The 15,829-nt window shown below is 23.0% G+C and overlaps 2 protein-coding genes across 4 annotated transcripts in view; one reads left to right on the top strand and one right to left on the bottom strand.

Moving 5' to 3' along the window:
• The first annotated feature begins 8,061 nt into the window (after nt 1–8,061).
• LOC128960618 (copper-transporting ATPase 1-like) lies at nt 8,062–11,642 on the top strand. Of its 2 annotated transcripts, XM_054306741.1 has the most exons (3): nt 8,062–9,163; nt 9,239–10,973; nt 11,031–11,642. In XM_054306741.1, exons 1-3 carry the CDS (start codon nt 8,352–8,354, stop codon nt 11,538–11,540), a joined length of 3,057 nt encoding a protein of 1,018 aa, XP_054162716.1. In that variant the 5' UTR covers nt 8,062–8,351; the 3' UTR covers nt 11,541–11,642. The 2 variants fall into 2 exon arrangements, with proteins under 2 accessions (XP_054162716.1, XP_054162715.1); XM_054306740.1 differs by having other exon boundaries at nt 8,062–10,973.
• A 3,969-nt stretch (nt 11,643–15,611) lies between these two features.
• The window catches only part of LOC128959985 (solute carrier family 4 member 11-like), a 76,465-nt gene continuing 76,247 nt past the window's right edge, over nt 15,612–15,829 (bottom strand). For both annotated transcript variants that reach the window (XM_054306038.1, XM_054306036.1), the window contains one exon: nt 15,612–15,719. In XM_054306038.1, coding sequence (XP_054162013.1) covers nt 15,653–15,719 — 67 coding nt within the window. In that variant the 3' untranslated portion in view covers nt 15,612–15,652. The remainder of the gene's footprint in view (nt 15,720–15,829) is intronic.

Here is a 15,829-nt window from a genome sequence, read left to right as displayed (position 1 = left end):
TATGTATGTATGTATGTATGTATGTATGTATGTATGTATGTATGTATGTATGTATGTATGTATGTATGTATGTATGTATGTATGTATGTATGTATGTATGTATGTATGTATGTATATAATTATTATTATTATTATTATTATTATTATTATTATTATTATTATTATTATTATTATTATTATTATTATTATTATTATTATTATTATTATTATTATTGATAAAAAGATGCATAAGTGATGCAATGATGCAATCATTAATGTTTTGCGACCAAAACAGTCATAAATAGTATTTTGTGACAAATGTTTGTCTTAATGACCGACAAACTAACATATAGTTATTGCTTTCAAAATGCAATTACATTTTACTCTAACTTTTAATAAAGATAAACATATATAACATTTTTGTAATTTATTTTTGATATAAATTGTAATATCTTTTTTGTAATAAATTAAATTTTTCTTTTTGATTATATAAGTTATATAATAAATACCTTATATAAACTGATATATTATATAATAATAATTTATCAATTAAAATTAAATTTTATTTTTATTACTTAAATTAATCTCAATATTTATATAAAGTAAAAGATATCACCGTAAAAATTATAATGTATATTATATAATTATAATATATTTATAATCTTAAATGAAATTAAATTAATAATACATCATAAATTAAAAACTATTATTTATATTTAACTATATATTATATTAAATTATTAAATTGTAATATTTGATTAAATAACTATTGTTAAGTTGCTATACGTTTAAGACTGTTTATGACATGTTTGGACATTTTTGAACATTATTTTATCTATTATAATATTATTTAATATTAAATAAATGGTTGACTACTATCAAACAAATGCAATATTGATTATGTAATGTGAGAGTAGAGAAAATGCTAACTGACCCCTAATTAGGGGCCATAACTATACTAAACCATCCAATTTTATGACTTATGTTTACATCATTTACATATAAAACCCATTATTTATATTTGAAAATATTATTTTTTTGTTAATTATATTATTAACATTATTTTATTTTGATAAAATGGTGTATAATACATTATATTAAAAATATTTTATTTTAATGTTTATAATAATAACTTAAATTATATAATATATTTAAAAATTTTATAAATAATAAATTGATCATGATCAATTTATAAATTTGCAATAAAATTACTAGTTTTACATTTAAAATAAATACAGTTTAGATTCTAAGTTAACAGAACTACATATTTAATATAAAGTATTAATATATTGATCTCCAATGCCATCACTAAAAGAGTCACTGACTATACTATACTATATATACTATTATTATTAATAGTTATATCATATAACTTATATGAGATATAAAATAAAGTATACTATTTGTACGACTTTAAAGCCTAACTCATAACAATTCCTATATTAGCCTCAAGCTATATAACAAAATGATAAAAATATACCATGTCATTTATTGAATTTATTGCAATTGATACAACTTATTTGCATTTATAGCTAAAAATATACAATTTTATTAGCTAAATAAGTTTACTTATATTATAATAATATTGAATTAGTATTTTATTTTAGTATTTAAATTCTAAATTATGACAAATTATTTTAAAAATATGTTTACAAAATAAGTTTTAGAAAAATATAATGGTTTGAATCAGCTATAAATTATAATTGTAAGTAAAATGTCATTATTTTGGCATTTTTAGCATATTTTGAAGTTATAAACAAAAAAAATACATAAAACTTGTGTTACACATAATAAATATAAAGTAGTTATTTAATAACTACAAATTCAAAACTCAGCTTAAATTTCTTATAATAAATATGATTAAAATTCATTTAATAATAGTACAAAAATAATTTTGACAGTCATTTTGATGAAATATTCAACATTTATGAGTTTACTGATTTTATTTTGTTATGTAAAAAATATAATGCATTTTTGCAATAAATTAAAAAATAATATTTTTCTAATGGTATATAATATTAGTTAAGGTTAAGCAAGAGGGCGGGGGGGGGGGTTAGGCCAAATACCCCCTAAGATTAAGATTTTGGAGTTTAAACCCAAGATTTTTTTACCTAATAAAAAAATTTCGCTTAAAAACGAAGAGAAATAACCCCTAAAATTCGGAGCCGAATAATAGATAGGAATTTTCGGGGATTTAAGGTATTTTTAAGGAATTTTCGGGGATTTAAGGTATTTTTAAGGAATTTTCGGGGATTTAAGGTATTTTTAAGGAATTTTCGGGGATTTAAGGTATTTTTAAGGAATTTTTTCTTGACCCCTCTCATGATTTTGAAATAATTGTCGTTTAAAAATGCAATAAAAATCTATACCCACTCTATATCCCTCCAAAATTCTTTGAGATTTTTATCAATTAACCCCCTCCTATACCACCTAAAATCCAAAACCTAAGTTAACCCTAAATATAAGTATACATTACACATTTGCACTATTTAGTGTATTTTATATTATATTAATTATTTAAGTTTTGTTATTAATAAAAATATCTTAATTTTATAAATAACGTTTATTTTAGAAAAAGTGAGTTAAAATATTATTAATAAATAATAACCATAATATTAAATATTAAATAATTGTATAGATTACCTAAATATTAGTATTATTAAAGTATAGTACAATTATATTTATAGGTTTAACTAATCACAAATGTTTTTATTAATAGTATCAGATAAGTGGTTGAAATGCTATTACGATTATTGTTGAGATTAAAGTTACTGTTGATTAAAAATACACAATAAGACAATAACACTTAAAAATAATTATTTATTTATAGAAAAATACATTTTATCAATTTCATTAAAATTTTTAATCAAAAACAATTCATAACTACAAATTAAAATCTAACATAATATATTTAAATTATATTTTTATATAAAGATACAGTAGTTAATGCTTATGACTATAATTTTAATGCAAATTTTATTAATTAGTAAAAATATAAAATTTTATATATATTAATTAAATTTTTAAATTAAGCTTTAATAATTATATGTAATTTAATTTAAAATAATTAGTATAAGCGTACTGTGCCATAGCGTAGTATAAATGAGATTAAATTAATTTTTATTATAAGTTATTGGTCAAAGATATGAAACAATAATGCATTTAATATTTTTTTAAATTATAATTTAAAAATCTTGTTTAAAATGATTTATTTATAAAATTTGCACACTTTGTACAAATATAGTAATAAATGTTTGAATTGTTATAAATTTGTTGAATTTATTTAAAATACACTACTGGAATACAGTATTATAATTTATATAATAAGTTAAACTTATTTTTGATCAAATACTGGTAGAGTAATATAAAAATTACATAACATCTTAACATAATTTTCCACACAATTTCATACAATTTTCTCATCAAAAATAATAAAGTATATACTATTTTTAACACACATTTTGCTAAATTGCATACACTTTTCAGTTGTATTATAAGTTAATGAGCGGAAAGTCAATCGAAATTTCTAAAGGCTTTCCAGTTATTAACTTTACCGTAGAAATGGATGATTGATTTGAATCTATAAGATATATATATATATATCTTATAATTTCAGAAATTAAGTTAATAATACTGTATGTGAACATACAGTATATTTGCTGCTTATGACATAACATTAAATTAGATAGCATTTAATTTTTATTATTTTAATTTTTTTGCTTCAAATACACATACATTTATGCACAAACACATAAATAATATAACATGTCATTTACTACAGTATATAAGATAACATAAAAATGTTGAGAAAAACATATAAAATGAGAACATTTTGCAAACTAAATGATAGTCCTCATCAAAAAATACATAAAAATGTATCACAACTACTGTCAACATAGAAGTCATTTTATAATAAGAGTATTACATAAAAATCATAAAATATTTCATTTAAATGTCTACTCATTTTAAGAACAAATTATATTCATAATGACATTTTGTGTGCAAATAGTTTTACCGATAATTATCTGATATCTCATGTTTTTATTTGTTGTTGTGAGGTATGGCCATAGATATTATATTTCTTATGTGTTCATATGATTATAGTATATATACTGCATATACTATACATCAACGACAGTCTGTTATTGGCTCCCAAAAGATAATGGCTATGAAAATCTCATATTTATATAAATTACAATGTATTACAAAAATTATAGCATAACTAATATACAGTAGTAGTCGTGTGGATGTGTTTTGTCTAACAATTTTCTTACATATAACTTATAAAACCTTATAAAGAGAGTCAATGAGAGAGTCAAACAGTTTTCATTAGGAGTTTTTGATAATATAAAAGCAAAATTATGGTCACATATGTTAGTGACAAACTGTGATTGATAGCAATAACAGCAAAACGATATATTGTGTGAAAAATATTGAAATCTCTCTTTCTTTCTCACTTATTATTATTATTATTATTATTATTATTACTATTACTATTATAGAGATATGAAGTGTTAGCTAAACGAGAAAAGTTTGTAATATTATTTTTGTCGATTGCTTTTTCAAAAAATATGATAACTCTTAGAGTCATAGACTGACAAACTTTGAAACTTGTCTTTTATATACATGTGATGGAGATATGATTGACATTTGAGTTCTTACTGTCATTTTCTGACTGCTCTTATATTTATGGCTATACTATACACTACTGTAGATATTCTCAGTAAACGATTAATTTATGGTTAATATTAACTCAACAAAAAAGTTACATAATTTAAATACTGTATATAAAATAGTTGGAAATAATTTTATTATATTTTAAAACTAATTATTTTAATAGAGGATTAAAATAATAATAATAATTAATCTTTATTTATCATTAAATTGCAATGAAATACAAAACATGTTGTAATCATAAAATCTCAGTAATTTTTTTTACAAAAATATTAAAATCATTTGTATTTCATATAAAAACAGGTAAATCATTAAATATATTTATACAATAGTTAAAATAAAATTTATCAAATAACTCAATACATTTAATTTTTTTAAATACACCATTTCAAGATGTATTATAAAAATTAAAATATTCAAACCATTGTTGAGGTGTTGTTTTATTATGTAATTTAATGTTATAAACAAATTTAATGTTAGTGATTGTATTTCTCTGCGTTTTTTACTTTTATTTTTACTACTTTAAGAAAATAAATTAAAAATTTTAAGTCTTTCAATATAATTACAATTAAAATATCCTAATTTATTACAAACTAATTTTGAAACTCTTTTTTGAATCATTTCTAATTTATTACATTGGGTTTTAATTGGTATCCAAAAACTATTTGAATACTCTATTATTGGCAGTATATATGTTTTATAACATTTTAACAATACTTCACCATTGGTTTTATTACAAATTTTAATTTTTACAATTTAAATTTTGAAAATGATCTCTAAAAAATTGAATCACAATTATTAGTAAAACTCATTTTGTTATCATATATAACATCTAAATATTTAAAACAATCAAAATATAAAGTGTATAATAAATACAATTCATAGCTATAAAAATAATGATTAATCGTTTTGAAATAATACATATTCTAAACATACTATACTTATAACTAAACCCACAATTCTTGATTTAATTGCAAAATGTTTTTAATTACTGTAAGAAAATAATTTTTAACAAAAGTATAATTATATTAATATAAATAATTATTACTATAATACTTACTAATAGAATATTTAAAAATATTTTACATTATAACTTATAAGTAAAATTGTATTTAATTCATTTTTAATAATTTTTATATAATATGTAATATTAAATAATAATATTAAATCTAATAGTTTAGTTAATTAACTAAAAATTAAACACTTATTATATGTATAAATATCCAAATGTATTTTTAGTTTTTAAATAATGTAATAAAAATATTTATATAAATTAAATCATTAAGTCGAAAGATAGATATATTTATTTAACTAATGCTCTATTAAAACATTAATTTATATTTTTATTTACATAAAAGTTAATATAAAAACTTTGTTGGTGAGATTAATACAATATATCAAAATATGAACATTGTTATTATTTCTAAATAAATATTAATGATTTTATAATTTAAATCTAATAAGTGATTTTTTAAAATAAATATTTAAAAATTAATATTAACTTTCAAATTTAATTTAATATGACTTATGAATCGTCTTTTAAAAATGCTTTATTTTTTGGTTATTTGTTGTAACTCTTTATGAAATAAAATGTTTAAGATTTTATAATTAATTTTTAAAATATTTTATTAAAAATTAAATGTTATGCGATTTTTGAAGCAGTATAACCATTAATAAGACAATTTACTTGAAATTTTTAGAATATTTTAATCAGTTTTTAAAAATTTTGATTAAAAAATACAGAATATGTGTATAGTTTTTTAATTATAACTTAATATAATATATAGAATTTATAATATATAAATATTATAATAGATTATATTAGTAAAATCTGTATACATAGCTTTACTATTTGTAAAAATCTTATTTTAATTAATTAATTTTCTCAGAGTTTTGACATCTAATTTTTATGTTATATAATTAATAAACATAAAGTCTAACATAGCTTTATTATATTGTAATATACTGTACTATATTTAATGTTATGTTATTTTTGTAATAATAATAATAAGAATATATAACTGTTAATAGTCTTTAGTATTATGTTTAATTTATTTTTTATACTATCTATATAATAATATTACAAAAAATATAACACAAATATATATATATTGCATAAATGTTATAAAAAATAAATGAATAACTGACAAGAAATTATTTGAATAAATTAGTAGTGAATGCAATTACTTATAGTTATATTAAAATGCATTACTATTTATTAAAGAATTTGAAAGAAAGCCTATAGAGTGTGACTATATATTAGAGTTAAGACTTTAATACCATTTGATCGATGGATTTATATTTACTTTTATATTATATATACAGCGAGTGGTGTATAAGTTAGGTCCCATTATGGCATATATAATACATAAAATCTCTTAATGGTGTATCAATATATTGTATATCTAAACAATATTTATAACATTCACTTACACTTATACTTCATATTCTGATATAAAAAATAATAGCAAACTTTAAAAAATTTACTTTTTTTTATCTGAAAATAAGAAAACAATACTTTATTTTGTTTTATATATTTTAAAGAAATATCCGTTTATTCAATAATTTAGGTTTTGCTATAATGGTATAAATTTTTAAATGCTTTTTTGTTCTCATTATTTTCTATATAAAATAGTAGTAATAAAAATGTATTTTAATAAAAATTTTAGAAACTTTACTTTTGCGTCAAAAATTCATTATTCGAAAGATTAATAGCTCTGCAATATATTTATATATAATCTGAACAATAGTACAGAAAATTTAATCAAATTATTTTATATATTATTTTTATCAACACAATGATTATATCTATTATAATATTTAAATGCTAAATAATATTTATTATTTAAAAAATTATATATTTAAATACAGTTTATTGTATATAAACATAAAAAAAAGTTTCAAAATTTTATTTTTTAAATACATACTGTGTGTCATATTATACAAATTATTGATATATATTATGAATATATGAATATAAATTTTCAAATTTATTTATTTTATTTATAAGCAACATCATTTTATTGGTTACTATTAAATTACAAATTTTGTTATTTCACTTATTTAATAAATTATTTCATACATAATACTGTATTTCATTTTCATTTCATCTGTATTTATCAACTTTAAAAAATTATTTATTAAAAATTAATTTTAAAAAACAATTAATATATGTTGTATATTTAATATAAATTTTTATATAATGATTAAATAATATTATAATTTATACACAATTTATAACAAAATATAATATTTGAATTAGTATTGCCGTCTAATAGTAATGAACTAAACTATTATATTAGTACCATATGTGACGTAATGGTAGCCAAAAAAATGTTTAAATATTGACATTTAATTTCATACATGAGTTGAACGTTACCGCACGTAAAGCTATAAATAGGCGGGGCTTATATCAAACAGTAGTTGTTTATACTTGTGATATGTATTTTTAGTGTATGTATAGGTATACTACAGTACAGTATATATATATAGAATATTATCTATAGTTTTTTGGTATGAGTTAATTGCTGTTCGAAAAGAGTATAATTAGTTTTAGAGTGCATTTACTGCTAATTAACTGTAAATTAATTGAATGAATGCACAAAACGATTGTATGAATGATATGATATAATCATAATATGAGTGAACCGTTAAATGTGTTGATATTATTGACTAACACTTGAAGTCAAAGCAAACAAATGTCGAGTAAATCAATGATGGGTTCAATGAATGTCCAAATGAGTGACAATGAAGTGGACAGATGTGTGATTCGGGTGTCGGGAATGACGTGTGCTTCGTGTGTGGCCAACATTGAGCGGCATCTGAACCGAGTGGACGGTATTCACGGCGTTTTGGTGGCACTTCTCAGTCAAAAAGCTGAAGTCAAGTACGACGCGGCGTATCTGATGCCACAACAGATCGCTAACATCATCACCGAAATGGGATACCCGGCCGTTGTGGCCGACGGCTATGAGGCCAACGATGGCGAACTCGAACTCCGGATACATGGCATGACCTGTTCGTCGTGTGTCAACACAATTGAGACCAATATCGGCAAACTTCCCGGTATTAAGAGCGCTGTGGTGTCGTTGTCCACAAATGTCGGTCGCTTTGTGTTTGATTCAGAAGTGACGGGTCCGCGAACTATAGCCGATGCAGTCAGTGATATGGGCTTTGATTGCTATCCAATAACATCGCTATCTATGAGTAATGCCTCGTATTTGTCTCAAATCTGTGAAGTGAAGAAATGGCGAAACTCTTTCTTCTTTTCGCTGTTGTTTGGCGTCCCGTCGATGATAGTTATGATGTATTTTATGCATCAAATGCCTGCCAGTGGTGAACATCATGAAAGCATGTCTACTCAATACAACCTATTGCCCGGACTATCGGCTGAAAACTTTTTTCTTTTTTTGTTGGCCACTCCGGTTCAGTTCATCGGTGGCCGTTATTTTTATATTCAAGCATTTAAGGCACTGAAGCATCGGATGGCAAACATGGATGTACTCATAATGTTAGCCACAAATATAGCCTACTTTTATAGCGTTTCAATACTCATATACTTCATATCTGTCGGTGCGGAACATAGTCCGCGCACTTTCTTTGAGACGCCACCTATGCTTTTGGTGTTCATATCATTAGGTCGTTGGTTGGAACACATAGCTAAAGGCAAAACATCTGAAGCGTTGGCCAAACTCATGTCACTTCAGGCCACCGAAGCTATTCTAGTCGAATGGGATCATAATCTCAATAGAACTATAACAGAGAAGTCCATTGATGTCGAACTCGTCCAAAGAGGAGACTATCTTAAGGTAATTCCCGGAGCGAAGATACCAGTTGATGGACGTGTCGTATACGGACATTCAATGGCTGACGAGAGTCTAATAACAGGTGAATCACTACCAGTTGCTAAACGGGTCGGCTCTCAAGTTATCGGTGGATCAATCAATCAAAACGGTATGATTGTTATTTGTGCCACACATGTAGGAAAAGATACAGCTCTCTCGCAAATTGTAAAACTCATTGAAGAGGCGCAAACATCGAAAGCACCGATACAACAGTTGGCCGATAAGATTGCCGGCTATTTTGTTCCCGGAGTGCTTCTCGTGTCTATTACGACACTCATCTCATGGATTGTTGTCGGCTATAACTATCCTGAGATCATAACAGCATATCATTTACACGATACTGAAGATGGCTTTTCAAAACATGAAATTATCATTCAATTTGCCTTTCAATGTGCTTTAACTGTACTGTCTATAGCCTGTCCCTGTTCTCTGGGTTTGGCTACACCAACAGCAGTCATGGTTGGAACGGGTGTCGGAGCTCTCAATGGAATACTTATAAAAGGCGCCGAACCGCTGGAATCGGCTCATAAAGTCAAATGTGTTGTCTTTGATAAAACTGGAACAATAACTTACGGCACTCCTGTTGTCACCAAAATTATCTTATTTGATGTCATTAAAGATGAACCGACTTCTTGTTTACGATATTTGAAGACATTATTGGCAATTGTGGGAACAGCTGAAAACAGCTCTGAACATCCAATTGCTAACGCTATTTGTAATTACATTAAAAAAGCTCTTGAAATTGATGTCTTTGGGACGTGTGATGACTTTGTCTCAGTTCCTGGATTTGGTCTCCAATGTCTTGTATCTAATATTGATGACTCAATTGTTAATTCTGATAATAAGAATTTGATGAATGAATTGAAGTCATACTCAAAATTAAATCCCGACGCAGAAGTAATACAATTTAATGAAATTGATATAGAATTTCATAAAACAAATATCAAAATAATTGACACTTCAGACACTGATAAAGCCTACGATTTAAACTCAAATAATAAGTTTCGTGTTTTAGTTGGTAATAGAGAATGGATGACACGGAATGAATTGAATGTAACTCAAGAGATCAATGAATTGCTTATGCAATACGAGATTTGTGGACAAACGGCAATTCTTTGTGCTGTCAATGGAAGTCTTAGATGTATAATATCAGTGGCGGATACAGTGAAACCTGAGGCACATTTAGCCGTTTATTCACTTAAAATGTTAGGACTGGACGTTGTATTACTTACCGGAGACAACAAAAAGACTGCGGCAGCCATTGCTAAACAGGTTGGCATAAATCGTGTGTTCGCTGAAGTGTTGCCCTCACATAAAGTTAAGAAAATAAGACAACTGCAGTCAAAAGGGATCAAAGTAGCGATGGTTGGCGATGGTGTCAATGACTCGCCTGCATTAGCTCAGGCAAACATTGGCATTGCTATCGCTAATGGAACCGATGTGGCCATCGAAGCTGCCGATGTCGTACTCGTCAGAGTAAGTCATGATATAATCGATATACGATTTTCAGTATTAAATATATTTAAATTACAGAATGATTTACTCGATGTCTACGGAGCTATTGATTTGTCCCGACGGACAGTACAGAGAATTCGTCTGAATTTTATGTTTGCCAGTGTTTACAATGTTTTAGGTATTCCTATGGCTGCCGGTGTTTTCCTTCCCTGGGGTATTGTACTTAAGCCATGGATGGGATCGGCAGCAATGGCTTTATCATCGGTATCAGTGGTGGCCTCTTCACTGTTGCTTAAATTGTATCGAAAGCCTACTCGAGAAACATTGCAAACACCAGAATATCTGGAATATGAGAGAAAATCTCGATATTATAAAAGTGATTCAGATTTTGACAATATTTCCATTCATCGAGGACTAGACGATACAAATATTCCGGAGCCCAAGGGATCAATAATTAGTGATAATTTAAGTAAAGTGTTGAATATGATGCCCGTCTCATCCAAAGCTATCATTAAAATTGATAAAAGTTGTCAACCATTGCTTGACACTAATGATAATACTAATTATGAAATGAATCAACTCGTCTAACATTAGCAGTCAATTAAAGTCAATTAAATATTATATTGTGATTTAAATGTTACAAGTTGTCAATTTTAAATTTTATTAACATATTTATATATTTTTAACATGGTTTTTACTCAAATTATTCTCGCAAAATAAACAATTAATGTAAAAATATTCAATTTTGCTGTAAATGATGTTATAGTTAGATGACAATAAATTATTGATATATTAAATTTTACAATTAATTATATATTTTCTACCCTACCATAATCGTATTATAGTTTTAATTTATTAAATCTAATATACAGGTAAATTATTTATTATATTTACGTTAATTACATTAATTTTTTTATTAGTTCTAAATATTTTGCTGCGAAACATACTGTAAATACTAAATGATTTAATATTTTTGGATACAACTACCTGTAATTATGTCTATATTTATAGTATATCTAATCACATTAATACCGATTTATTTATATCATATTAAAAACTATTATAAATTTTAGTAAATAGTAATTAAATCCAATATGAATGACAAATGAAAATAATTTAGTTATATAATTACTGTATTATCATTAATACAATATACAGCATAATACATGTATAATTACTGTATATTGTTAAAATAGTAAAAATGAAATAAGCAATGTTTACATAAAAATAAATTAAATATAAATATCATTTTTATAAATCATTTTATTAATCAACAATAGCGCTGATATATTAATTATAGTTATAGTAATATTAAAAAATAATAATTCTATTAAATCTATAAATTATTAAACATAATATACGATATATAGTTTTATGTTTACAATTTAACTTTTAAACTTTAAATATATATATATATATATTTATACTAAATATGTTATATAATAATTATAATAAATTTTGTTTGTTTGTGTAATTTTGTGTATTTATATAACATAATTGAGATAAAAATTAAGTCAGACATGCAATCGATAACAAATTCTTATGTAATATTATCGGTATATTTATTATAAAATAACTTAAGTTTAACTTATTATTATCTTTCCAGCGCTTATACGGTATTTGCATTTAAAGTGATTTTGTTTAAAAATGATTTTTAGCATAAATATACATTTTTGCTTTATAAATAGATTTTTATATTTAATTGTAATCATTTTGGATAATATACAGTATATATTATGTTAAGAGATAACGTTTGATTAGTTGACAGATCTTATGATTTGTTTGCAATTATATGCAAATTATATATATATTTAATAAAATCCTTGGATTGATTAACATTTTAATTTTAAAATTATTTATAATAACAACAGTAAATAATATTTAAATTAACTTTATATAATAATTGCATTAAAGGCACATTTTCAAAGAGTTGTTCACTTTATACGATAATAATTATAAGTTTATTAATATGTTTTGACAAAATATAAAATTTCAACCAAAAAAATTATTTGCTGTTATACTAAATAAATGTCAATACCATATATTATGTAAGACATCAAACGTTGAGTATTTGTTTTCATATAATTATTACAATTTTTTGAAAACATTTACACGTTTTATAAAATAAAATAAAAATTACTCGTTTATCAACCCGAAGGACAGTGTATATCCTAAATATGCCTTTCATTATATGCAATAAACAGTTATTTGATTATAAGCCCCGGCCTATCATTTTTTGTGCTTAAGTCTAGACTTCATATATTGCTTTATAATAAAAACGATTTGATAAAAAAACAAATAATAATAATTTAAAGCGATTTCTAAATTGTGTTTTTTAAAATACAATAATCAACGACTAATACTAAAACTTGAAGACAAACATCAAAATAATACATTTAATGGTCCGGCAGTTATATCGTTGTCTATAGTTTTGATTGCAATCAAAAACTAAATAAACACAAAGTCTGTCGCAAATATTAAAACTTCAAAATTGATTTTACAATATCTTAATGTGTATTTTAACAATTGTTTTAAAAAATCATTATTATTTATAATAACATATTTACAAATTATACACAACAAAAATATTGAGCTAAGTTAGCGTTAATAAACATAAATAAATAAATAATTAATTAATTTTACATTTATCACATCCCTTCCCATAAAATCATTTCTATGATAACATTCTGTGTTTATATTTCTCTATTTTGTTTATTACTTATTGTTTATTATAAATAATTTAATCAATAGTAATAAATCATAACTTTGTGCTCAAAGTTTCAATAATTAAATTTAATTAATTTATATAAAATTTAATTTTAAATAATACTATTGAGATAGATTTGAAAGTAATTTATATTAAATTAAATATATTAGCATCAACATAATGTTTGAGCAATATTTTACTAATATAATTTATTTTATCATTTTAATACAAGATTAGCAGTAAAATGATTTTAAATAATATGTATATACTGTATATACTGTATATATAATTTTCATATATTTAATACATTTTTACATTATTTTATATATTATTATATATTCAAAATTTTAACTGAAAAATTTTCTCTAATAATATTAATATTAATTAAATCTTACTATAAGTTATATTCTCTTTTTCATCTTAACATTTAAAACATTTTGTTTATATAATAGTTTTGTTTAAAATTTAATTATGTTTTTAATAAATATTGGACGACGAAACTGATGAGAATTTTTTAATATTTATATATTTTTTAGTAAATAAATTCAAAATTTATGCTCAAATGTATTATTTTTACCATGGTGATTTTTCTAATGTAAAAATCTTATAGATAAAAGTCTGTTGTGCATATATTTTTGAAATCTATTTCAGTTAATTAACATATTTACATAATTTTACATTTTATACATTTTATTTGAAATATATCAATACTTTTACTGAGTTTTCCCCTTTGTAATAATAATAATAGTAATAATAATAATGTTTTGTTGAATAAAATATATTTATATATAATAACTTAGTTTATTACATTTTTAATATATTTTCTGTGTTTTAATTAAGATCATTAATGAAATTATCGTTAAAATCAAGGATAAAACCCGTAATTATTTAAAATTATTTATTTTTAACAATTAGTCCATTAAAAAGATGAAAATATCAAATAATTTATCATAAGTCAAGTACCAACAATGCACTTGAAGTACAATAATTGTTATATAAAATCAATGTATTAGATTTATGAGAAATTTCTTAAAGTCTTCAACTAATTATTATACATAATTTATTCAACAAATTGTGTCTTTTTAAACCATATCTTAATATATATATATATATATATATATATATATATATATATCAGTAATAGAAATTTAAATGTTTGCGTAAAATATCATATTACCAACATTTGAAGCATCACTTTGAAAATTATTATTATTATGATTATTATTATTTACGTAATAGTATTATTATAATTAAAAGTTGTTAACGAGTAATTGTCTGACTGTAGTCTGTGTGATATCTTATTATAGTTATCGTCATATATATACTGTATATTTGACTTACTCTTTATGCATAAAACAGAAAAAAACAATGAATAAAAATAGATTAAATAATTAAATGTTGAAATATATAGATATTTATCTTTTATATTTTGTTAATATAAAGATCCATGTTTCATTATACATTAGTTATAGATTTTTTTTTAGATTTTAAATGTGTTTAAAAGTTATTTATGATTTTTTCGTTAATTAATGTTTCACTCGTGAATTTATAATGTTAGGCTATTATAAAGTGGCAGTCATTGAGGGAAATATATTTATTATGATTTTGTTTTATTATATTATTAATTATTTTCAATATCGATGGTCTCTATCACATCATTAATGGCCGATAACTTGATTTTTGTCTTATCCCTAATAAATGGCTGAATCGATGGTTTTATTCCATTTAATTATATTAATATATAGATATATTTATCAATTATCCAATGAAAACTGTTATATGTTTTAATTAGATATAATATTTATCACATCATTATTAATTTTTTTATATTGGATATAAATACTATGCATTTGTAATGTAAATGAATGTGTAAATTATATCGTAAAAATAATATTCAATTTTCATTATATCTAATTAATAATCCACTTTTTAGGCCATTATTTATAACTATTATTATACAACTGTATTAATTTGGTTATGAAATAAGCCGTTATTATTGATTTTCGCCGTCAAGTGCTTCGAGATATTTATTATCGATGACAACCGGAACGATCTTATGTCTGAAAATATTATATTAATTATTTATTAGTATTATTGAATACAATTAATTTTATTAATCAATTTGCTATAATCTATAATTCATACTAAGTATTATTATTACATTTATAAT

This window comes from Oppia nitens, unplaced genomic scaffold (assembly GCF_028296485.1).
Source record: "Oppia nitens isolate AA-2021 unplaced genomic scaffold, nextdenovo-longstitch-racon4-pilon3 scaffold4_pilon_pilon_pilon, whole genome shotgun sequence".
NCBI classification, from domain to species: domain Eukaryota; kingdom Metazoa; phylum Arthropoda; class Arachnida; order Sarcoptiformes; family Oppiidae; genus Oppia; species Oppia nitens.
The sequence above is the reverse complement of the archived record's forward strand: the minus strand, read 5'-3'. Positions and strand labels throughout refer to the sequence as shown.